The sequence below is a fragment of the Cannabis sativa genome, chromosome 8 (assembly GCF_029168945.1).
Source record: "Cannabis sativa cultivar Pink pepper isolate KNU-18-1 chromosome 8, ASM2916894v1, whole genome shotgun sequence".
In the NCBI taxonomy this organism is placed as follows: domain Eukaryota; kingdom Viridiplantae; phylum Streptophyta; class Magnoliopsida; order Rosales; family Cannabaceae; genus Cannabis; species Cannabis sativa.
The window spans coordinates 21,391,693-21,414,815 of NC_083608.1; the positions used below are offsets into that span (position 1 = coordinate 21,391,693).

General features: G+C 31.1%; 2 protein-coding genes across 7 annotated transcripts; one reads left to right on the forward strand and one right to left on the reverse strand.

Annotated features, from left to right (window-relative positions):
* Positions 1-2,837: 2,837 nt before the first annotated feature.
* On the forward strand, positions 2,838-5,940 carry LOC115699129 (protein trichome birefringence). Its single transcript, XM_030626375.2, has 5 exons — positions 2,838-4,086; positions 4,182-4,374; positions 4,461-4,654; positions 4,749-4,907; positions 5,178-5,940. The coding sequence occupies exons 1-5, from the start codon at positions 3,086-3,088 to the stop codon at positions 5,530-5,532; spliced, it is 1,902 nt and encodes a 633-aa protein (XP_030482235.2). The 5' UTR covers positions 2,838-3,085; the 3' UTR covers positions 5,533-5,940.
* Positions 5,941-14,571: 8,631 nt separating this feature from the next.
* LOC115698799 (uncharacterized) lies at positions 14,572-18,251 on the reverse strand. 6 transcript variants are annotated; one of them, XR_009684061.1, is made up of 4 exons: positions 17,910-18,251; positions 16,276-16,403; positions 15,449-15,529; positions 14,572-14,979 (listed from the first exon to the last, which is right to left on the reverse strand). XR_009684061.1 is itself a non-coding variant. In XM_030625982.2 (3 exons), exons 1-3 carry the CDS (start codon positions 17,939-17,941, stop codon positions 15,738-15,740), a joined length of 273 nt encoding a protein of 90 aa, XP_030481842.2. In that variant the 5' UTR covers positions 17,942-18,251; the 3' UTR covers positions 15,564-15,737. The 6 variants fall into 6 exon arrangements, 1 of the variants encoding a protein (XP_030481842.2); XR_004008237.2 differs by lacking the exon at positions 17,910-18,251 and adding an exon at positions 17,001-17,867; XR_004008236.2 differs by lacking the exon at positions 17,910-18,251 and adding an exon at positions 16,984-17,864.
* Positions 18,252-23,123: the final 4,872 nt, after the last annotated feature.

A 23,123-nucleotide genomic window follows, 5' to 3' on the forward strand; every position in this document is an offset into this window, starting at 1 on the left:
TAATCATGAGTACTATAATCATGAGTTTTAATATGATTGGGATTTAATAGAATTTATATATCAAACATATAATTATAAAATTAAAATGTAAACCAAATAATATACAAAATAGTAAGAAAATAATTTCTAAACTTTTATTGATTAATAAATTATGATTACATTTGAATTGAGTTTTATTTAAGATATAAAATTCCAACTGATTGATCTCCCAAAACAAACGTACCTTGAATTATAGAAACTAAAAGCCAGCTTATATCATCAAAAATTATAAGTTAAATGAAGTAATAATATAATGATAATTATATTGTAAAGATATTGTGAAAGCATTATATATATAGAGGTTTCAATGGTTACATTAAATATGTAATCATTATGGTTACCTTTATTTTTAATCATTAGATCACTATTGGATGGTTGTGATTAATTTAGGAATTAAAATAAATAAATAAATAAATAATTTGTAACCTGATAGTAACTTAAAAATTTATTTCCTTATAAATCTTAATTAAAATTAATTATATTTAAAATTAAATTACTAATAATTATTAATTAATTTTTTACAATTTGTTACTAAATAAGAATCTTTTAAAAATTTATTTTTTGGATTTAAATTATTAAAATATTTATAATAAAACCTCTTATAATTTAAAAATATTACACCCATAACCTTAGTTAATAAAAAAATAGTAAGAATAACCTCTAATTAAATGTAATTCAACACTCAATCTTATTATCAATATTTTAAGTGCTAAATAAGTGTGCTAGTCCAAGATTGGTTCAAGTAATTTATTTTTTTTTTCTAAAAAAAAAATAAAATCTAATAGCAATTATAAAATTAAAGAATATTTTTTTGCCGCACTCGACACATCTGTACTTCATTACCCTCTGCCATGTAATTCTTCTTTCTTAAAGAAAGTCACTTTATCATTCCTTCTTTGTAGTTCTAAATTAATATACTATAACACTATTATTTTTTTACTATCATTAAAATCATTACTGAAATGGTAGTATATTGTAAAATCAATATAGTAAGTACTTGAGTTTTTCGCCTACAAAAAGAATAATAAAATTAAAAAAAGGCTAATTAAATTCACTCTTTGTATTTTGATCTGTAATTTTTTCTCAATTTTACTAATATAATAATTATTTATGTGTTCAATCGTGTCCTTTAAATTTTAATATTTATTAAATTGTGCTACTAAATTTTGATATGTAGCAAATCGTGTTTCATAAATTTTCATTCAGATCAGACTTCTGTTAATAAAATTAGATAAAATTTTTAAATTCAATAAAAAATAAAAAAATATAATTTAATCTATTTCAAAATTTAGCACAAAAATTCTAAATTATCTTTTTTAGAGTAACATAATAATAGATATTACAATCAACTAATACATCTTTTTTCTTCTCTTACTCACAACTAAGCTAGCTTCTATAGGTTAAATTCTAAATTTCCTTTATAAAAAGAAATGGAGTATATGTACACTATTTTAAAACTCGTATAATGATTACAAATGGAATAGATAAAGGTTTGACTGAATTTCAACTTGAATAGATAGAGTAGAATTTCATTTAGATTTTTCCAAATCTAAAACATTTAATATTTAAAATTTTTAATCTATACTTATTATTCTGTTTTGATTTTTTTTTCTCTTTTGTATTTTAATTTTTTTTAAAAATGTGGAATATTTGATATATATCTATTTAAAAGGATAATTTACTTATTCTTTTCCTTAATATGAAAAACTTTGTTATGAGTTTTAAGAAGATTTTTTTTTTTTTTTGAAATGGTTAAAATGTTGAAGATTTGATATATATTGTTTTCTTTTAAAGAAATATTGTACATATTGAGACTGATGCTCTTGGTGGTCAATGCTTTGAAAGCTCCCTTCAATTCAAATTTAAAATTCTCAGATTCAATTAGTGATGTTCTTAGTCTTTTATCCTTTTTCTCGAATGTAAATGTATCACATGTCAATCGTTCTGCAAATAATGCAGCGCATAGGCTAGCTAAAGCTAAATTTGCATTAGCACTGGATGGATGAGGCTTGTACTTGGTTGGAGATTATTCCTCCGCCTATATACTCGGTTATTGTAAACGAATCTTGATTGTTTAATAATAACTAAACATTTTCTCAAAAAAAAAATATTGTACATAAAATTTTTCTTAATATGAAATTAAAGATTGTAAATAAACTTCAAAATTAACAGTAATTACGAAGTTTAATAATTTTTTATTTGATAAAAATAATAAAAATCATATGAAGGATAATTTTCCTATTTTACCCTTTCCTGAATCGGTAAACATAAATCGCTTAACGAGTTAACATGGATAAAAAAACTATAAAGAAAAAGGTATGGTGTCCTACAATTAGGCCACAGAACATGGTTAAAGACTTAAATTAAATTTAAAGTAGGCCGGTGCAAATGCAATACACACACTCTTTACCTTTATCTTCACTTCAATTTCTTCGCCAAATAAAAAAATAAAAACTCTATTTTTAATGAGCAAAATATCGCTGTCATGACACGTATCCAACTCAAATGTGCCGTCAAAGAAAATAGTACACGTGGCAGATTTATTAAACCCCCAAATTCCAATTCGATTCTCAAAATTACCACAGCCTCACAAACACTCACCTCTCTCACATGGGCCCAGCCAACCCCATTCCAATGGCACAATCGTAATTATCTTCTCAACCCAAGCCCATTTAAATTCCACTATTAATAAGAAAATAATAATAAAAATTTAAATTTTTTCGAACTTCTAAGACGAGTAGGAGTAGAACTATCATTTTTCTTTTATATAAGATTAAAAGGAAACAGTTAAACACTTTTTATAAGTGACAAACGTCTTATTCCCACTCTAAAACTCTCTCTCTGTGTCTACTTTAGTAGTAAGTTCTCTCTCTGCTCACACAGTAAAACTCTCTCTCTCTCTCTCTCTCTCTCTTTCGCTTTTTCTCAGTGTCATAAATAAGTACGCGGCACTTATTGGGCCAGTGTCTTCTCTCACGCGAACGAAGAAAAGGGAAAAAGGACCGTCAAAAAAAGAGCCTTGCTTTGAGTTTTCTTCTTTCCTCCCATGGCGGACACGGCGAAGTACGTACCTGTACATGGCGGGGGGACAATGATCTCTGACTTCAGAAGCCTCTTCTCAATCATCAAGCCCAGAAGAACCTTCGCCTTTCTATTTGGGTTCATGCTTGCTTTTGTCGTTTTCACCGGTTTTCTAGTTTTTAACCCTTCTCCCAACTCCGGTGCTCCCTGGTTTTCAAATGTTTTTAGTGTTAATACTCCAACTCCAACCAGATCGTCCTCTGACTCACCTGGATCTCAATTTCCTTCTGTTTTTTCTTACTTTTTCCCCAATAATTACACTTCTGAAGAAATTTACAGAGTCTCATCTCCACCGCCACCTCCACCTACTTCTCCACCTTCACCTCCTTACATAGAAACCAATAGTACTAGATCTAACAACGCCACTCTCTCATCTCCTGCAGTGAATATAGGAACACCCAATTCAGAGAACCGTACAAAAACCAGTTCTAGCCCTCAAAATCCGGAAATTTCCACGAAAAACCAGACCTCGGTTGGTCCAAGTGGTCCAACCAGCAATGCAAGCTCACCTTCTTATTCCGGCCATAAAAACCAAACCCAGGTTCCAGAAAACGCCGCTGAGAAAAACCCTTCTCGGCCGACGGTTGCTTCCCCGGGAAATCCGCCGGCGGCGAAGAATCAAAGCGTTAGTGAACCGAAGCCGGAGAAGAATTCAGGGAAAGATGAGAAGAAAAGTAGTGGCCCTAGTAGTAGCAGTGGGGAAGTGTCTAAAAAAGGCGGCGTTTTGAATAATACGGCGCCGTCGAAGTCGTCCAGTGAGCAGGCAAAGAAAATTGACATTGTTGAGTCACTGAAAGGTTGTGATTTTTTTGATGGCGAGTGGGTTAAGGATGATAACCGTAAACCTTATTACAAACCAGAGTCATGTTCTGTGATCGATGAGCAATTTAACTGTGTTGTCAATGGCAGACCTGATAACGATTATCAAAAGTTTAAATGGAAACCCAAGGGCTGTAATCTTCCAAGGTAAATTAAAAGATTATTCATTGACTTGTTTTCTTTACTTGTTTATATATATATATATTTTGAACAAACTATAACATTGTTATTTTTTGATTTAGATTGGAGGGAAAGAATTTGTTGGAGATGTTACGTGGAAGAAGATTAGTATTCGTAGGTGATTCCCTCAATAGAAATATGTGGGAATCGCTTATTTGCATTCTTAAGAGCTCTGCAAAGAACCCAAAAAATGTCTTTGAAGCTCATGGACGACACCGTTTTCGTGGTGAAGCAGAGTATTCCTTTGTATTCAAAGTAAGTTATTGGAATTTTTCAAGAAAAAGAAATGATCAAATATCTCAATGCCATTTATAGTAATTGATGGATTTTGGCTTCTGTAGGATTATGATTCTACTGTGGAGTTCTTTGTGGCCCCTTTTTTGGTCCAAGAATGGGAGATGAAAGACAAGAATGGCACCAAGAGAGAAACGCTTCGTTTGGATTTGGTAGGAAAATCTTTCGAGCATTTTAAAACTGCTGATATTATTGTCTTCAACACTGGACATTGGTGGACTCATGATAAGACCTCCAAAGGGTATGTTTCTAGATTTTCAATATCTTTATAAATTGCATAAAGATATTACCAAGAAGAAGGGACTCATTCAAAATTCTTTATTTACCTTTTGCAGGGAAGATTATTACCAAGAAGGTAGTCATGTTTATAAGGAATTGAATGTTCTTGAGGCTTTTCGAAAAGCTATTACCACTTGGGGTAGATGGATTGATAGTAATGTTAATCCAAAGAAGTCTTTAGTGTTCTTTAGAGGATACTCTCACTCTCATTTCAGGTAAAAATATAAATCTTATTTGGCATAGATAGATACTAATATTTTGACTTCATTTTTGTATCCTATCTGAATTGGTTTCTTTCTTCATCAAGTTACTCAAAATGGTAAATGATAAAAAGGATATAACCAACTTTAATTTATTGTATTAGACAAGTAATATAAAAAGAGCAACATGAGAAACTAGAAACAGAGAATCATATATACAATCTTTACTTAAAAAGTACAAAATCTAGCCAATTTCATGCTTTTGAATATTTGATCTTTTCACAGCGGCGGTCAATGGAATTCTGGTGGAGCTTGTGACAGCGAGACTGTGCCCATAAGTGACGAGAAGTATCTGAGGCCATATCCAGACAAGATGACTGTTCTTGAAAATGTTTTTAAAGGAATGAAAACTCAAGTCACATATCTTAATGTCACAAGATTGACAGATTTCAGAAAGGATGGTCACCCATCAATTTACCGGAAGCAGAAGCTGACAGCGCAGGAACGAAAAACGCCCCTGCTGTACCAGGACTGCAGCCATTGGTGCCTCCCGGGCGTCCCAGATGCCTGGAATGAGCTTCTCTATGCTGAGCTCCTAGTGAAACTTAGCCAGTTGCAGCAGCAGCATAAGAGAACATAGGTAAAAAATAAATAAAGAAGAAATACTAAAGCAATTAAAAGAAGCTGCAAATATATTTATTTAATTCTTGGAGTATAAGTTTATACACACAAGGTATAGATATTATCTTATTCATTTGTTGCATTATAGAGAACAAACAACTAAGTGAAGGTAAAGAGAAAATGAGGAGACTATTTGTTTATATTGATCGGAGAGCTGAGGATTTGAGGGTACATAGGAAGAGATTTCATATAGTGATTTTCAAATTTCAAGTTGGAAGGTTACTTCTACTCTTTTTATAAACATTCTTTTTGCCTTAAAGGCTTCGAGAATTGTACATTCTTCAATTATTTTAGTTTTGCTTAGTTTATAATAAGGGGATCAGTGAGTTGTAATTAGTGAGTTGCAATGCAATCAGTTTACTTTTCATTGTTTTGGGTTATTGATATTAGAATAAATTCTATTCAGGATTTAACTGTTTTCCCTATCTAATTATACCTAAAATAAAATGAAAGATCTTTATTTAATTTTATATTATTTTTTGATTGAGAGAATTGTGCTTTCTTGAAATCATAAATTCATTTTAATATTAAGCTATTTCTATGGTCGATTTCTTAATGTAGAAGCTCCGGCCAGATCCTATTTTAAATTGCTAAAAAGGAAAAAGAGAAATTGATGCTTTTAATGAAACATAAAATATATTTCTCTTGTTATTTATTCTTAGAAAAATTACTTGTCAATTATTTAGTCTTCTGAATAAGAATAATTTGTCACATGGGATGTTTGACTATTAATAGAACAGATATTCATTCAGTTAGATATAGGTCAAAATTATAAAGCCTATTATGTTGAATACAATTGAATATTTGATTAATTCTATATTGGAATTCCACTATAAATATAGTACCAATTGCATAGGTGACATAATGTATGGTTTTCGATGTCTCCAAATACATGAGCGTTTTTTAGCCGTCGGTGCTTGATTGATTCCTGTCTAAATTTAAATAGTATTATATGTTTGATGAGGCTGATGAGGAGGGGGTATGGCTAGGCTTTAGACAGCTAATATTGGAAGCCAATGAATGAGTAATGATTATCTTTTTGTTTTATGTTCTTCTCTTTAGAACATTTTCATTGGAAGCCTATGCATATGTATTTATCTCTATTTTGCCCCAGTAATAATTATATTATAACTTAAGGTAAGTGATATTTGGTTGGTGTGTGGACAATATTCAATAATTTTAATTGGAAAGAGTGATTATTGAATGTTAATCTTAAAATTTAATTAAAAATTGATCTAAATTAATTACATCTAATATATATTATAATTTTTTTTTTCTTGTAATAGTTAGTTGTTTTATTGATTTATTTTTAGAGGAATTTGCTGTGAAATTTTTTATATTTTAATTTTTATATACTTAATTTTCTTATTTTTTTTTGTAGCGAAATTTTCTTATGTTTTAATTTTTATATACTTAACTTTTTTTTTTTTTTTTAGCAAAACCCTCTTAAGTTTACTTTTCTTTGCAAATTTAAAGTTTTAGTTTGATATTACCGTTAAATACTAATTAGATTATTACTTTATCGTTTTTGAGGTTTTACTGTTACATATACACAGGTGTATACAATGGTCATCCATTTAATATTTAATGGTAATATTTAACTCTCGTGTAAAATTTGCAAAAAAAATTTTGCCACTAAAAAAAAGATAAAAAGGTTAAGTGTACAAAAATTAAAACATAAGGAAGTTTTGCCACAAAATAAAGATAGAGTTTAAGTGTATAAAAATTAAAACATAAGGGGTTTTGCTACAAAAAAAGAAAGATAAAGAGGTTAATTGTATAAAAATTAAAACATAAGGGGGTTTTGCCGCAAATTGCTCTTATTTTTGTGATATTTTGTTACTTTATTAGTTAGTAGTGTTGTTGTTTTAGTTATTTTAAATTTTTGGCTGCATTAAATTTGTAAAGATGATATATTTGTGTAGTATTAAATTTAAATGAAGGTTTATATTTAGTTTTTGGGTATCTTTTGTTATGTTTTAAGTTAATATTAAAATTAGGTGTATAATTAGATATCTAATTAAAAAATTGATCCAATTCAATTAGTAATTGAATTGGATTTTGAGATCTAATTGGACTGGATCGGATAATGATTTTTCAAATTTAATTACTAATTAGTTTGGGTTAAATTAAGAGAAAAAGTATGATTGGATCGGATGTCCAACCCTAATATTTGGTATGAGTGTTTTTAGGTTGTTAAAAATTTTCCTCAAACTATTGAGATTGTTGGATTCAATAACTTATAATCAATTTTGTTTAATTTTACTAACGCCACGATTGTCTATGTACCAAATTATGCTTTCGAACTTTTACATGTATTATGGTACTCCTTAAATTTTCATTCATGTCAGGTTTCGTAAGTAAAATTGAACAAAAATTTTTAAATTTAACAATCTCAATAATTCAAGAAAAATTGAAAGGGTATGATATGTTACATGTTAAAATTTTAAAGGCAAAAATTCTAATTAGTTTTTTTTTTATTTAATATATATATGTATATTATCGGCCCTAATAGAAGTAGGCATATCTTTTTGGGAAATTACCCTTTATACTATTTTTTTAATTTTTTTTTTCAAATTTACGGTTTGGGTTTCTAAAGTGATTTTTATGTGGTTGTTATATAATTTTTAGTTGCGATTTAAATTGCTCAAATAGTTGCAATATGAGTTTCTATATAAAATTTCATAATAATAATAAGGGGCTTTTTTATTTTTACACTTCAAAATAGTTTTTTTTTTTTTTTTTCATTTTTTTTTTTGCAATTTTACGAATTTCTATATAGAAACACCTATTGCAACTAGCGCTGCAACCTAAATTGCAATAAAAAATCGTATAGAAACCTCTATTGCAACTAGCGCTGCAACCACTTTAGAAATCTAAACCGTAAATTTGAAAAAAAAAATTAAAAAAACAGTATAAAATAATTCCCATAATAATAATGTAATTACAATTTCCACTCCAACTTGATGAATCTTTATTCCTTGTGGGGGCGTTTCTCATTTTGTGGTGAGAGTACGACTTACACTAATTTGATAAATGTGCCAATTAAAATGCTCTCATGACTTGAGCTACTCCATTTTGGCTTTTTTACGCATTTTTCTTTTTCTTTATTCAACCTTGATTGATCATGTCGGCAACATAAAAAATAAGAATAACGGGAATAAACTTCCTCAGAAATTTACTATTATCATTTCTCTTTCCACACTCATCAATCACATACTACCCTTTTTTCTCCTCTTTTGAGTTCTTTCTTTCTGTAGAGTCACCAATATTATCCTATGTAAATGAATTCATGTCACCAATATACACTGGAGCTCTAATAATATTTTATTCTAGAGGAATATATATTTGATGCTACTATTAATGGGAAGACTGTTATTAAATAACAGAAGAAACTAGTGGAAGAATATCTTCCAATGAAAAATAATAGACTTATCCATCCCAAGAGCATGACCAGCAGCATAACCTACTAATATATAGTTGTTCTATATACATGATTTACATCAACCCTTAGAAAGTTAGATAGCAGAGAGGAAATATCATGAATTATCTATATCATAAAAAACTAAAGCAGAATGCTGCATAATTTGGCAACCATCAAAGCATCTACCTCTATGGAATTCGGAAACAAGCCATGGTGATGATCTATCACTATCAACCAGTTAAGTGAATCTAACAAAGACAACGCTTCTGTAAAATAGATTGAATCGGATACTATTAATTGAAATAGTTACATTCAATCAAATAATATAAAACTTAGTAGTATTACTATAAATTTGCAAGGATTATCAAAAGCTAAAATGCAGAGTAAATTAAAATGAACACCACAAATTTACAAGTTTCACCTGCCTTAGAAACACATTCTAGGCGGCTAGTGCTTGAGTTTCCCGAATCAAGGTAAATAACCTCCAATAAGAATCAATGTCAAGATACAAACTTCAGTTTGTAAATCAAATGTTTGTAAAACAATACAACAAAGATTCTTATAATAATTTAATCTAAGATCTTGATTAACCAACCAAGATTCAAATCTAAGTCCCCTTAGATTTGAAGACAAGCTCCCCTGCTTCAATTGAGCTGAAATTCCTTCAGCTATGACTCTGAACTCTCTTCAGATGAAGCAGCCTCCATTATCACTTCATCATAGAAGCTTGAACTCTTCAACAATGGAGGAACCTGCAAGAAACAAAGAAAAAGAAGAAAAAGATTTTTGCCTTATAACAGAGAAAGACCTCTATAAAATAATCAAAATGAGTAGGAGTTGGTTAGAATATTGAAGAATCAGCTATGTATAACACCAACTCACACAAAACTGACTTTGACAACTCACTAACAACTCATTGACAACTGATATTTTAACATGAAAATACTGATCTGTTAAAGCTAACCCATAAACCAGTAATAGACATACTCAGATGGAACTACTGACTGTCTAGATGGCAGAAAACTTATAATTTGACAAACACAAAAATATGGCTCTTACAATCTCCCCTTGGAAAATTATGATCAATGCAACCAACAATATAAAAGAGAAACTAACAAAAACTAAGATGCTGTGCTGTCACATAATAGTCACTAATATACCGGCCATTGTACAATATCTCCCCCTCATTGAGCATAATAAAATACCCCCATCATGGAAACTCCCCCAGGGAAGAGGGCTCTGCAGGTGGGATAAAAACAGAACAACATTGAGATGCTCCCCTGAACATGATCAGGCCTGTTAACACTTAAATGGGTAGACTTTCCCAAGATACCAACAGATGGAACTAGAGAAGAAGCATATGGAAAAACTAAAATAATGAAACACCCCCTAGATGAAAAAAAAACCCTTGGTCCATTTAGAAATAACCCAAACCTATTAACACAAATAAAAAACCAAGTACAACAATGTTCTTCCAAATCATAACAAAGACACGCGGTAAAAAAAGATAACACAAATAACAGAATCTAACCATTTTGAGTTAACAATTTAGTGCTTTTATTGAGAGCTTTTGATAATTAAAACTCAAAAACACACATCTCCCCAACCAAAAATAAAAAAAATGGAGAACAATCCATAGATGTTCGAGTAGACCAAGGAGAAATTACCCATAGGCTTGGGAAGTAGCCCCAAAAAGCCAACCAACAAGTCATTCAAATACAAGAAGAGGCCCTATTCAATGGGCTTTTGAAGGGCCTTCTATGGATGCAACAAATCTAAAAAAGAGGAATGACGGTGCGTTGTTATGAATTTATTAGTATTATGTTTAAGTAGGTTTTTAAAGTGTTTTTAGTGTGTTTTAGTTGTGTTTGGTGTAATTTTACGCTTTTGGTTGTTAATACTTTTGTCAGGTTTAATATTGAAGAAGAATAGAATAAATTCGAGAAAAAAAATATACAAAGAGGATGAATTAAATAAAGTCTTGTCAATAGAGCACCATGAGATCAATTCAAGAAAAATTCAAAAGATTTAATGTGATTGGAGCTTTCAAAATTGAAGAATTGGAAAATTTGAAGTAGCACCACAACATAGAAATTCAATGTCAGAGCGCTAAAAGGAAAAAAATTGGCAATAAGGTCGTGGTTAGAAGGTTTATAGGCGGGCCTCGACATTGGGATTCAATGTTGAGACAGGGGCTCTTAATCACTCACTACTCAAAATTGAGCTTTAAGCGCCGCAACATGCCTCTACAATGTTGCAATGCATCTCCTGTGGCAAATTCTTGGGAGAATTTAAAAGACATCGGTCGGAACATGCTCTTGCAGTTTTGCGGCCAGCATGCTTTAAGTGACAAAATTTAGGGTTTTAACCCTATTGAAAAGCTATCTAAAGGACCCTTTTGACACTTTTCAAAGCAACAATTTTGAGGGACGTCCACTGGAAGCAAAAAGCAGCTCTAGAGACCTTCATCAATAACTTTTTTCTTCCTTCTTCTTTATTTTGAGGGATGGAAATAGGAAGCAACAATTTTGAGGGACAAAAATTGGAAGCAGAAAGCAGCTCTGGAGACCTTCATCAATAATTTTTTGACATGTCACAACCCACATGTTCTTTATTTATTGTTGTTAGTTATTTTTAATGACCATGAGTAGCTAGACTTTCAATTAGGATTGTTAATGGAGATTGTTTGACTCTTTATTTTAATGTGATTTAATTCTTCCCCGACTTTCTACGTGTATTTATTTCATTCCTACTTAATTTCTTTAAATTATCTGATCATCAATTAACTATTTTATGATTTCAATACAAAATTTGAGAAGTGAGTATTGATTATGCTATAGTGAAATATAAACTCAGATTTCGATATAGGACGAGAGTACCTATATGGTTTATGCAACATTTAGGATTTTTATGCTTAATGCCTCTTATTTGTTTAAATTTATCACGAGAGTAGAAAATTTTCATATAGGTTGATATTTATATGTCCTTCCCTAAATATAAGTTCCTTTAGTAAACTCTCACATGAAAATTGGAATTTGGGAATTAAATTATATTAAACCATATAAAGTAGATTCAATTAAAATTAATCACTTAAGCTTTAATTATTGTTAAGTTCACTTTAATTATTTGTTTTCTTTTTCAATGGAAATTAAATCTCTTTTCTTATTATTATTGTCACCAAATAGAATGATAGATTTAATTATTTGATAATTAACTATAGTCCATGTGGGAACGATACTCTATATATCATTATATTACTTAATTCGACTACGTATACTTGTGTATTAGAATTTTCACAAGTTTTTTAGCATAGTTGTCGGGAACTGCTTTAGTTAATATTAAATCATTTAAATTTTATTCTAATTTGGCTTTCTCATTCTACTGATGTTCAACTTGATAATACTCAGCCATGCCTTGACCATATTTTATCCAACTCTTACTATCTTCTTAACGTTGTTAATCTTTGGGGGATAAGGATCTCTCTTTTTGCTTATGCGGAGACAATTTTTATGCCCTTTGTCGCTGGGCTTTTAAGTACGTAATCATATTTCAGATATTTGCATACTTTTTGGATATATTTGGTTTTATTTATTGAATTTACTATGTTTCAATCTTATTTCCAGCTCCCTAAAGTTCTCGTTCTAAAGGCCTAAACCTTTGGGCTTTCGATTAAATGCATAGATTTGGCCTTTTCTTTTTAGTAAGCTGTTTGTATTCCTTGGAACATGGTTCCAATGGCCTGAACCTCGATATTTTAACAACTTACTTTTAGAAAGATCTTAGTAAGTATTTTTTAATTTAGAATTTTGAAACTTAAATACTTAATTAACCTGAATTAATTAATTATTCGAGAATCAAAATTTTTTAGCAAGCGTTACTTACTTTCAGGATTTTTTTAAAACTTAAATACTTGATTAACCTGAATTAATTAGTTATTTTAAGAAACGTGAATGTCTCAATTAAATTAACTTGAGTTAATTACAAAGCACGAGCTTGTAAATTAAATTAATCTGAGTTAATTACGAAATCTAAACTTCCAATTTTTTTAATCTGAGTTAATTACAAAGCCTCAACTTACAAATTAAATTAACCTGAGTTAATTACGAAGTATGAACTTCTAAATTAAATTAACCTCAATTAATTACGAAGCATGAACTTCTAAATTAATTAATTTGAGTTAATTATGAAACGTACTATATTAATTTTAAGTTAATAAGGAAGTGGCTTACTTCTGGTTCCCTAGAGCTCCGGTTTCAAGCAATACTTACTACTCTTTTACTTGTTAATTTAATTATTTTTATAGGAGAGGTATAATGTTAAAATAATATAGTGTATGCTACCTCCAAGTGATTAAGAGTTTAGACTTTTGATCATTTGTTACAAGACAAAAATTTTAAAAATACTGAATATGAAATGAAAATTCTTTCTTGTTTTATTCAAATGGTTCCTGTCCTAAGGCGTACATGAAAAATAATAATCAAAGAAAATAAAGGAAACTGGCCACCCCCAATTTACTTATAGTTACAGCACAGGTGGTCAGCGTTCCATGCTTTTGGAATTTTTGTTCCATCTAGCCTTCTCAAGTGATAGGTGCCATCACCAATTTTATCTTGAACTTCCTATGGACCTTCGTAGTTTGGTCATAAGACCCCCACTCTTAGCTCCTGAGAGGCTGGAAATACCCTTCTCAAAACTAGATCACTAATTTCAAATCTTCTACTTTTAACTTTGAAATTGAAGTTTTTACCGATCTTGTTTTGGCACATTTGGAGTTGAACTTGTGATTGCTCTCGAAGTTCTTCAAATAGGTCTAAAGACTCTTGAAGTAAAGTATGGTTTCGAGTAGGGTCGTAAGTTTCTCTTATGTGTAGGCACTATGGATTCAACTGGATTACTACTTCATATGTTATAGAGTACGGAGTATGGTCTGTTGAAGTTCTTTCAGTTGTTCTGTAGGCCCAACGAACCCTTGGAAGTTCTTTCGACCAATATGCTTTGCAAGCTTTAAGCTTCTTTTTTAAGGTTGTCTTCAAAATCTTGTTGATAGCTTCCACCTGTTCGTTTGCCTGAGGTCTGACCACAGTTGAAAAGCTTTTGATAATTTCATGCTTGACACAAAAATTAGTGAATATCACTGTCAAATTGCTTTCCATTATTAAACATTATTATGTGTAAAAATTCATCTACACACGATGTTTTTTATTACAAAATCTAAGACCTTTTTAGAAGTTACTATCACTACTACAAACTCTACTTTTGGTATCGATTTTAAACTTATACTTTTAATGTCAGTTCAAAAAACCAACTATTCCAGTGACAAAAAGTCACATTTTTGGTGTCGATTCTAAACCGACACTATTAAGTTTAGGTGTCATTTTACAACCGACACTTAAAGAATACATATATATATATTTTCTATTAATGTCTATTTAAAACCGACACCATTAATTTTTAGTGTCGTTTTATAACTAACACTAAAACTCCCTTTAATGTCAGGTTAAAACCAACACTTGATGGATTAAAAAATAAAAAAAAAAATACTGAAATCAACAAAAAAAAAAAAAATTAAAAGCATAATACAAATGTTATCTACAATAAATTAAAATAACTTATTTAATACATATAAGTTTTAAAAAAAACTAATATAATTCTACATAAAATTATAAACTTATTTATTCACTCCATATATATACATAAATCAATTAGTAGTGGAAAATGAGACAATCATCTTGAAGCTATCCAAGCTCACTAAATGTTAAGTCAATACAATTATATTAGTATCAACTTTGAAAGTCAAAAGCTATATGTAAAAGAGATTACCTAGTGAACTTACTACCAAATACAAAATGATCATTGTTAATCGCACCAAAAAGTGATTCAATATCAGAAGGATTTGAAGACTTGAGGATTTAAATTTCCAAAATCCTGGCCACTTCTACATTCTTTGTTTTCATCCTCTGTCTTTCACATCTTCATTATAGCCTGATAAAACATACACATAGCATTTAATGCTTTTTCTTTTGTTACACTTTTTAACAGCAAGAAATTATCTTACAAATAACAACTCTATACACCACTCTTTAAGAAAAAACCTAAAATATTTAATGTGAATGACCAAAGAGCAACCTAAAATCATTAATTAAAAATAACTATTTGTTCTGAAAAAATCATAATGCAGAAGCTCAATGAAAACTATAATATTCAGGTTTGATACTAAACATTTGTATTGAAGACTTAGCCTACTACTATAGAAAGACAATGTGAATATCTATCTCAATACAAAATAATTTTTTCTCATAAAATTGAGAAATAAAATAGCTTAAAAATCACAGCTATTCCTCTATCAAGCAAAAATGATAGCAAACTGAAACACCAGACTACATATTAAATTATAAAAGATCAAATTTCAAGTACATTCATTTCTCCATAATTCAAAACGAAAGCCAATTACCCTGTGAGATGAAGGGGCCAATTGGATAAGCCTCTTAACAACTTGAAGCGCAATGCTTGCAAGCTGCAACAAAATCAGAACCTAGCAATCATGATGAAAATTTGTTTAGTCACTGAGCTTAAAGAGCATTACAAAATCACAATAATTTTGGTATTATTGTTTTTTTTTTTGGCTGTTTTGCATGCCAAAAATTGCAATAAATTGCATCATTATCATGTTGTGTTGTCCCCACCAAATGGAGCCAAGGATAGTGAATTTGAAAAACCATATATATGCCCACCAAAGAAATTTAGTCTCCATCTAGGGTCCTTAGTTCGTATTCTTTCAATCTTTCAACAAGTAACCCAATCCACTTCTCCATATCTTGACTGGAAAAGACAACATTTATTTCCATGCTAGCATCTAGAATTCAATCAAAAATCGAAAGCAAGGTTTGTAATTCACTATAGTTAATTACATTTTATCTTGCATGAGTCAACCTAACTATAGAGCAAGCCAGCAAGGTTGGCATACTTAAATAACAGAAGTCTATTTAATCTCAACACCCAAAGTTTCATTTTGGTAGTGCCATATCAGGATTAAATTAACTTCATTGACACCAAAATTTACTTACATGACAACTAAACAGTTGAATAAACTTCTTAGTACACCCAAGTGGTTACGCTTAATTCAATCCAATATTTACTGAACTAACATGTGGTCATGTGAGAAACTTGCCAAGTTGTTTTCAACTAGTTGTCAACCTTATACATATTCATCTACTTTATGTTTGTATAAAATTTCTATTTTCTACAGAATAAGAAAAAAAACATGCCAGGACTTTTTACCTTGTATGCAATTTGCTTTGACGAGCTGAGCACAGTCCTCCAGTAATCCTTCGCTTATATCATCAATGGTTTGCCCTTTATGCAATCGAACATAAACATGGGTAGAAGACATTTTATGGACATGAAACCTGCAACAAGGTAAACAATAAAACACCCAATCAAAAACCCATTTGATTCTATTCCTTCTTCAGTTTGTCAATTTCAAACACCCAAATTCTGGAACTAAGGCTAAGCACATAAGTCGTTTATACTTTCAAGCATGTCTAATCCAAACATAAAATAAAACATAACTTCTATTATTTTTCTTAATTGATTAATTATTTTTTTTTATAAAAAACAAAACTTTATTTCTTTGAATTACGAATTATGATCAAGTAAAAAGAATAAAGGCCGTAACATAATCGAAACGAAATATTAGGATTATAGGAACTTTGATAATACTACTACCTAGGAACTTTCATAAAACTATATTAAATTTAACATTTTAATATTTTCTACATATACATAATTTAACCCCAAAGAACACTATAGAAAGAAAAAAAATCAAAAGAATTCCAAATCAATCATAATTTAACAAGAAATCTTACAAAACAAAAGAGGAAACAACCATATCATTAGACAAAATTACAAATAACATAATGAACGAATTACCATGAAACCACAAATAACAACAGTCAAAAAACTAAATTTTATTGAAAGAATACTCACACAAGTTATAACCATACCACTCAAGCAATCACTAATGCCTCTTCATCCAAGTCAACTAAGAAATAGTAGATGAGAAGACAGCTCCATAAAACAAAAACACATGAGATGAGACCTTAGACGGAAACCTTACTTGGTAAACTACCCAACTTATAATTTAGTAGAAGAAAGTCAAGAACGCAATTACCTTTAACACAATCAAAAATGAATAATTACAACCGTAAAATCAACAAGAAAGCTTGCAAAAACCCAAGTAGAAACTATGAAACAATCATATAAATTTCAAAAGTAAAATTTACACATCTTACTTCATTGGTTTAGATTGAACATCCTACAATTTCAACATCTATTAAAAAAAAAAAAAAAAAAGTTATGCTTGCTCATGACTAGAAGCACTTTTCTTCGACAAAAATCGAAAACCCATCAATCATGAGGATGAAGGGATTGAGGTTATACTAAGATCAACCATTTATTATCATTACCAAATACTTACAAACATTTATCAATATCAATGATATCACTAATCTCAAGAGAAAAAATAGGTGAAAAATGAAAAGATGACCTGTGTCCTTTGTGTCCTCGAATTCCTGATTGTTTCAATACTTACAAACTATCTTATTCCCTATTTTGCTTTGCTACTGTCTCGTACTTTATTTCTCTCTAATCCATAGCAAGGATTCTCTATGAAATGGCTATTATAAATTACAGGGAAACCAAAAGCTACGAAAAATAATTGCAGAAACAACATTATTTTTTTCAAAGTAATAATAAAAACAGTTTTGTTTTGTTTTGAAAAAAAAAATAGAATTATAATAATGGAAGAGCCCAAAGCTCTCAATGGAATTCATAGAACAAATACAGAATAAAAACTAACTTTGTGTGGTAAGAAATATATATATATATATAAATATATATATAGATACATATACCTGAACGGAAATGGTGTGGTCTCGGTCTCCATCTTGTATCGAGAGAGACAAGAGAGGGGATAGGGTGGAGAGGGGGTATGGGTCGACAGTCTGGTTCGCCGAGCGAGGGAGAGAGGGGTTGGGTCGCCGATCGCCGGCCTGGGTGGCGCGAGAACGAGAGAGAACAGAGGGACGGACCTTTGGTGGTTGGGGTTTCGGGGTTTGGTCAGATTTCACCCCACAGGTTGTTCATCAAACCGCTCAAAAGAGTTCAAACCGTCGACACCGGATAGCACCGTAAAAAAATACCATTTAAAATTTGTTGCGGTGCAGTTTCAGTTTTGAATTATTAAAATGTTGTTCAAACTCTAGCATACAGCACATTATAAAAATAAATAATTACATAAAATATTATTTTTTTTTAAAAAAAAAATTATATTTTTACGTTTAATTTTATTTTTTTTTACATTTTTATGATTTTTCATAAAAACAACAAGAAAATTATATAAAAGTAATATGAAAACAACATCAAACAAATAATCAACAACAAATTATTAAGAGCACAACATAAAAAGACTGTATTTTCTGTAAATAAAATCAAAAAAATCGTAAAAATATTTAAAATTTCGTGAAACCGTATTTTTGTAATTTTTTTTGTTATTTTTGTATTGAGGAAATTACACTCTATACCCTTTTTATATTGCCCTATTTTATTTTTACTTTTTTTTTAAAGTCTATCATTTTTACCTCTTTTTTTTTTAAAATATTATACCAATTTTGCTCCTCTCACTTCAAGATACTCTCCATGTGAGTCTCTTATGTTAGGGCTTTTTGAGTACAATACATATTAAAAGAGGTATGTAATTAAATATAAAACTAGAAGTAAATTTGATTAATTGATTAATAAAAGTGGTATTTTTCAACTTACTCTTTTGTGTATTTGTGAAATAATCCCTTTTTATATTTATTTAGGTTAAACATGTGAATGTTCAACCAAAGCTCACTAATTATTGTATTGTTGAAACTTATTTTTTTTTCATATTTATTTTCAAGCCTTATGGTATTTTTGATAAGTATTGCTCAGCTTTGTTGTATTTGTGATAGTTTAATTATTTAGTGATAGTCCAAACTGCAAAAGCTGCACTGCACCGCACTATTTTTTGTGGTGCGGTTTCTGCGGTTTTTTTATTTTGCGGTGCGGGTGCTGTTTAGGAAATTAGAAAAACTGCATATGCAGGTTAGTTTAAAAATTGGTTAAAACAGTACCACCCGCAGTGCGAACACCCCTATCAACGCACATAAAGATGAGAATGAGAGAGGGGTTTCAGTGTCTTGGTTTTGATCTTGTATTTTCTTTAAAAAAAAAAAAGTATCTTTGAGTATTTGTTTACAACTCACACCAAACTGACACTTATTATGTATATTTTTTTTTTAAAAAAAAAAAAATTGGTCTCAATTATCGTGGAGATGGTGGAGGAGAAGATTCCCCTGATCCTTTTACGATTCCTACCACGTGCGAGGATGACTCTGGTATATTTATACTAGGGGTGTACGTCGGTCGATTTAGTCGGTTTACGTTACATTTTATTTAACCTAATGTAAAGATCGGGTTCCAAAAATCTAAGTGTGCAACGCGCCCAATTAAGAAAAAAAAGTTTCAACCCGCCCAATAAATTGGTCAGTTTAATCGGGTTAACCCATCCAAACCGAGCACTGATGTTTTTTTTTTCACATTCAATTGTTATATTTTAGTTATTGTGATAATGAGATAAATATAAAGATATAATTTAAATTTCAAATCATCCGCCATAAAAAAATATAGTAGTTTGAACTGTTTATTTATTTTTTTTTATAGATATGTATATAAATTATATAATATTAGATTATATATAATAAATATATATATATAAAAAAATTCTCTTAATCGGGTTAGTTCGGGTTGATTGGGGGGTTGATATTATTTTCAACCCGCCCAATATAAAGATTGGGTGGGTTATATTTTCGTTGGATTTTTCAGTTTGCATTTTTCGTTAGGTTATCTCGGTTTGGTTCGGTCGGGTTACAAAAATTTATGTACAGCCCTAATTTATACCAATATTTTTGAAAATAATAAAAAAAAATATATGTTGATTATAGTTTTCTTCTTCTTTTTCAAAACATAAGATACCTGAACAAAAGGTCGTGGTCCATCTATTCGTGAAGAATTGGAGAAAAGAAGGAGGGATGCAAAAGAGTCATTGCCATTAGTGTACTGTCCAATTTCACATAAGATAGTGGGAGTAGAGCATTTAGCTTTCCCACGCGTTTTGAGCGATTACATTGCTGCCTTTTGTCCTACAAATTACAAAGATTAGAATGCAATGCCCCAACAGTACAAGGATCAAGTGCTTGCAAGAGTTCGGATAAATAACTTTAGACAATTTATCCTTGCTATAATTAAATTTGTTAATATACTTAAATATTTTTTTTTTATGTAGGTTTACTATCAAATTGTCGAGAATCCTTATGCTGAAATTTTTTTGAGATTTTTCGACACCGAGTGTGCTAATAGATACAAAATAAAGAAAATTAGTCGACACAAGCATTTCAAACGCTTTTTTTTTCAAAACCTGAGGATTACGAGGAAGCGCTAAAATATCATCCAATTGATATGACTCCGGAATAATGGAAAATAAAGTGTGAATTTTTTACTAGCCTAGTTTTTCTTGCCCGATCTGAACAAAACAAGAAAATTTGAGAAAATTTGAAATATGTTTCAACCCAAGGAACAAAATTCTTGGCTCAGAGGCACCATGAATTAGTAAGTTCAAATATAATTGTAGTTAAGTTTTATTAAATTGTATAATCTCTAATGTTTACTTCATAAATTATAGGAGAACTCAGATTACATCGGCACATGGATGGAAGTCCATAGCAAAAAGAAGGGATAATTGCGGCAAAAGTTCCCAAAAACTTAGGGTTGATGCAGATTAATCCCTAACTTAAAAAATTGGCGGTAATAGTCCCCAAGGTGACATTTTCTGTAAGTCCGTTGGTCCCCAAGTTAACTGATCCGTTAAACCCAAATCAAATGCCACGTGTCAATTTTTTATTGGTCCAAAAAATAATTTTAATTAAAAAAAATTAAAAAAAACTAAAAAATATATTTTAAAATCAAAAATTTATTTTATTTTATATTATATTATTTTTCTTTTCTTTATTTTGAGAATAGAATGAATTGACTTAAAGTGCAATAATTGAAAAATCTTCAACTTATCTTGCGGGCACGTCTTGGGAAGACAACAAGTTTGGCTTTGTATGTCTTAAGCCTTTGAACATTAGATTAAAGACCCTCCAAGGACCTAATCCTACGGCGGTGATCTATTGAGATTCCAATGGTGGGAGCAAGCTTCTTTGGAATTCCAGTAAGCTTCTTTGGAATTCCATCTACTGAGATTCCAATGGTGGGAGCAAGATTCAAAATCATATTTTTTTTTTCTTCTTCTTCTACATCCCCGGTGACTATCTCATCCCCACCCCAACCACACAGCACCCATTCCTAGTCAACCCCAACCCAACCCCAGCCACCCCACCCCACCCCACCCCACCCCACAATCGACCACCAAAACTTACCCATCTTAGTTTTCTATTTATTTATAAAAAATAATTTTAAATAAAATAGAAAACCCTAATTTTTATCAAGCTAAACTTACTGCATTTTCAAAATTTTGACATAAAACACATTTTCAATCGACTTGGTGTTGCAGTGATCGGGAATGGGTTTTGCAGCGCCAATGTTGGAGAGAAAAATCAGAACTTGGTCAACGACTTCGGGAGAAAGGTCCTTGGAGATCACCGCTGTGGGAGAGAGTAACGCCTTAATCGACTCAGAGGAGGAGGGCTTCGCCATTTCCGTCGATGATGGTAACTTTAACCCTCCAGTCCGACCTTCCACCCTTGAGCCCCTTGGTTGGCCGTCGTTCTCCTTCTTTCCTTCTTGGTTGGGCACGATGTGCAAGCTCCAGTCACCGTAGGCCAAAATGGAGGCCATGGATGATCTCTCTAGGTCCTGAGATCTTGTGGTGGTACTCAAGGGCTCTCATGGTTGGGTCAAAGAAATGAAAGAAGATGAACAAAGAAAAAAAAACAGAAAAGAAAAGAAAAATATAAAAAAAAAATAAATAAATAAATAAAATTCTGATTTTTAAATATATTTTTGAATTTTTTTATTTTATTTTAAATTTTTTAATTAAAATTATTTTTTGGACCAATAAAAAATTGACATGTGGCATTTAATTTGGGTTTAACGGATCAGTTAACTTGGGAACCAACGGACTTACAGAAAATGTCACCTTGGGGACTATTACCGCCAATTTTTGAGATTAGGGATTAATCTGCATCAACCCTAAGTTTTTGGAGACTTTTGCCGCAATTATCCCCAAAAAGAATAAGCAATTTGTCATGAATATGCAAGACAAGATTATGTAAGTTTTTGTCACTTAATTTTTATATTTTCCCAATATTACTGTCATATTGTTCTAATTTTTGATTTAATATAGGAGCGATTGCAAGTAGCTCGAGCAGCTCATTCTCAGATAGATTCTCATTTTGGGTCATCATCTGATCATGTCATCATCTTCGAAGAGGCATTGGGTCAGAGGCAGGGTCACGTTCGTAGAATTGGTCACAGATTGAAGGATACATCTTCAAGTAGTCGTGCCCAATCCACCCAATCATAGGGACCTTCACAATATTTCGTAAATGACATGAGTGTGATGTTTACTCTCTTTTCATCTCAAATCGACCCATCAAATATGGACCCTACAAAGTTAGCAATGTTTAATATGCTTAAGAGTAAGTACTCCACTCAAGCGCCTCAACCGTCTTAGACGCACATTTATTCAACGGCATCATCTAACATGCATACATCTTCGACATCACAACCTCAACATCCACTACAGCCGCTCTTGCAGCCTTTGCCACAACCATCTCACCCTCCACCGCCTTACCCTTACATGTATGGACCACCATACACACATTCATACATGTACGGAGGAATTTCACAGCAACATCCTTCTGCTTTCTTTCCAGGGTTCGACTGATATGGGTGGATCATCACAGCAGGCTCAGCTAGCCTACCCATATCAATGGATGATGGGGGCATCGACATCTCAGCTGCTACAGCCACCACATACATCACAACCGCTACAACCATCTTAGAGATCATAGCCGCTACAACAACCTCAGACATCACAG

What these genes read in the sequence shown, in the direction of transcription:
- LOC115699129 (XM_030626375.2), top strand. Translation starts at nt 3,086, where the DNA reads ATGGCGGACACGGCGAAGTACGTACCTGTACATGGCGGGGGGACAATG. An exon ending in AGTATTCCTTTGTATTCAAA is followed by an intron (nt 4,375 to 4,460) that starts GTAAGTTATTGG and finishes TGGCTTCTGTAG; the next exon opens with GATTATGATTCTACTGTGGA. An exon ending in CATGATAAGACCTCCAAAGG is followed by an intron (nt 4,655 to 4,748) that starts GTATGTTTCTAG and finishes TACCTTTTGCAG; the next exon opens with GGAAGATTATTACCAAGAAG.
- LOC115698799 (XM_030625982.2), bottom strand. Translation starts at nt 17,941, where the DNA reads ATGGAGACCGAGACCACACCATTTCCGTTCAG. An exon ending in ACCACACCATTTCCGTTCAG is followed by an intron (nt 16,404 to 17,909) that starts GTATATGTATCT and finishes ACCTTGTTGCAG; the next exon opens with GTTTCATGTCCATAAAATGT. An exon ending in CAAAGCAAATTGCATACAAG is followed by an intron (nt 15,851 to 16,275) that starts GTAAAAAGTCCT and finishes ATTGAATTCTAG; the next exon opens with ATGCTAGCATGGAAATAAAT.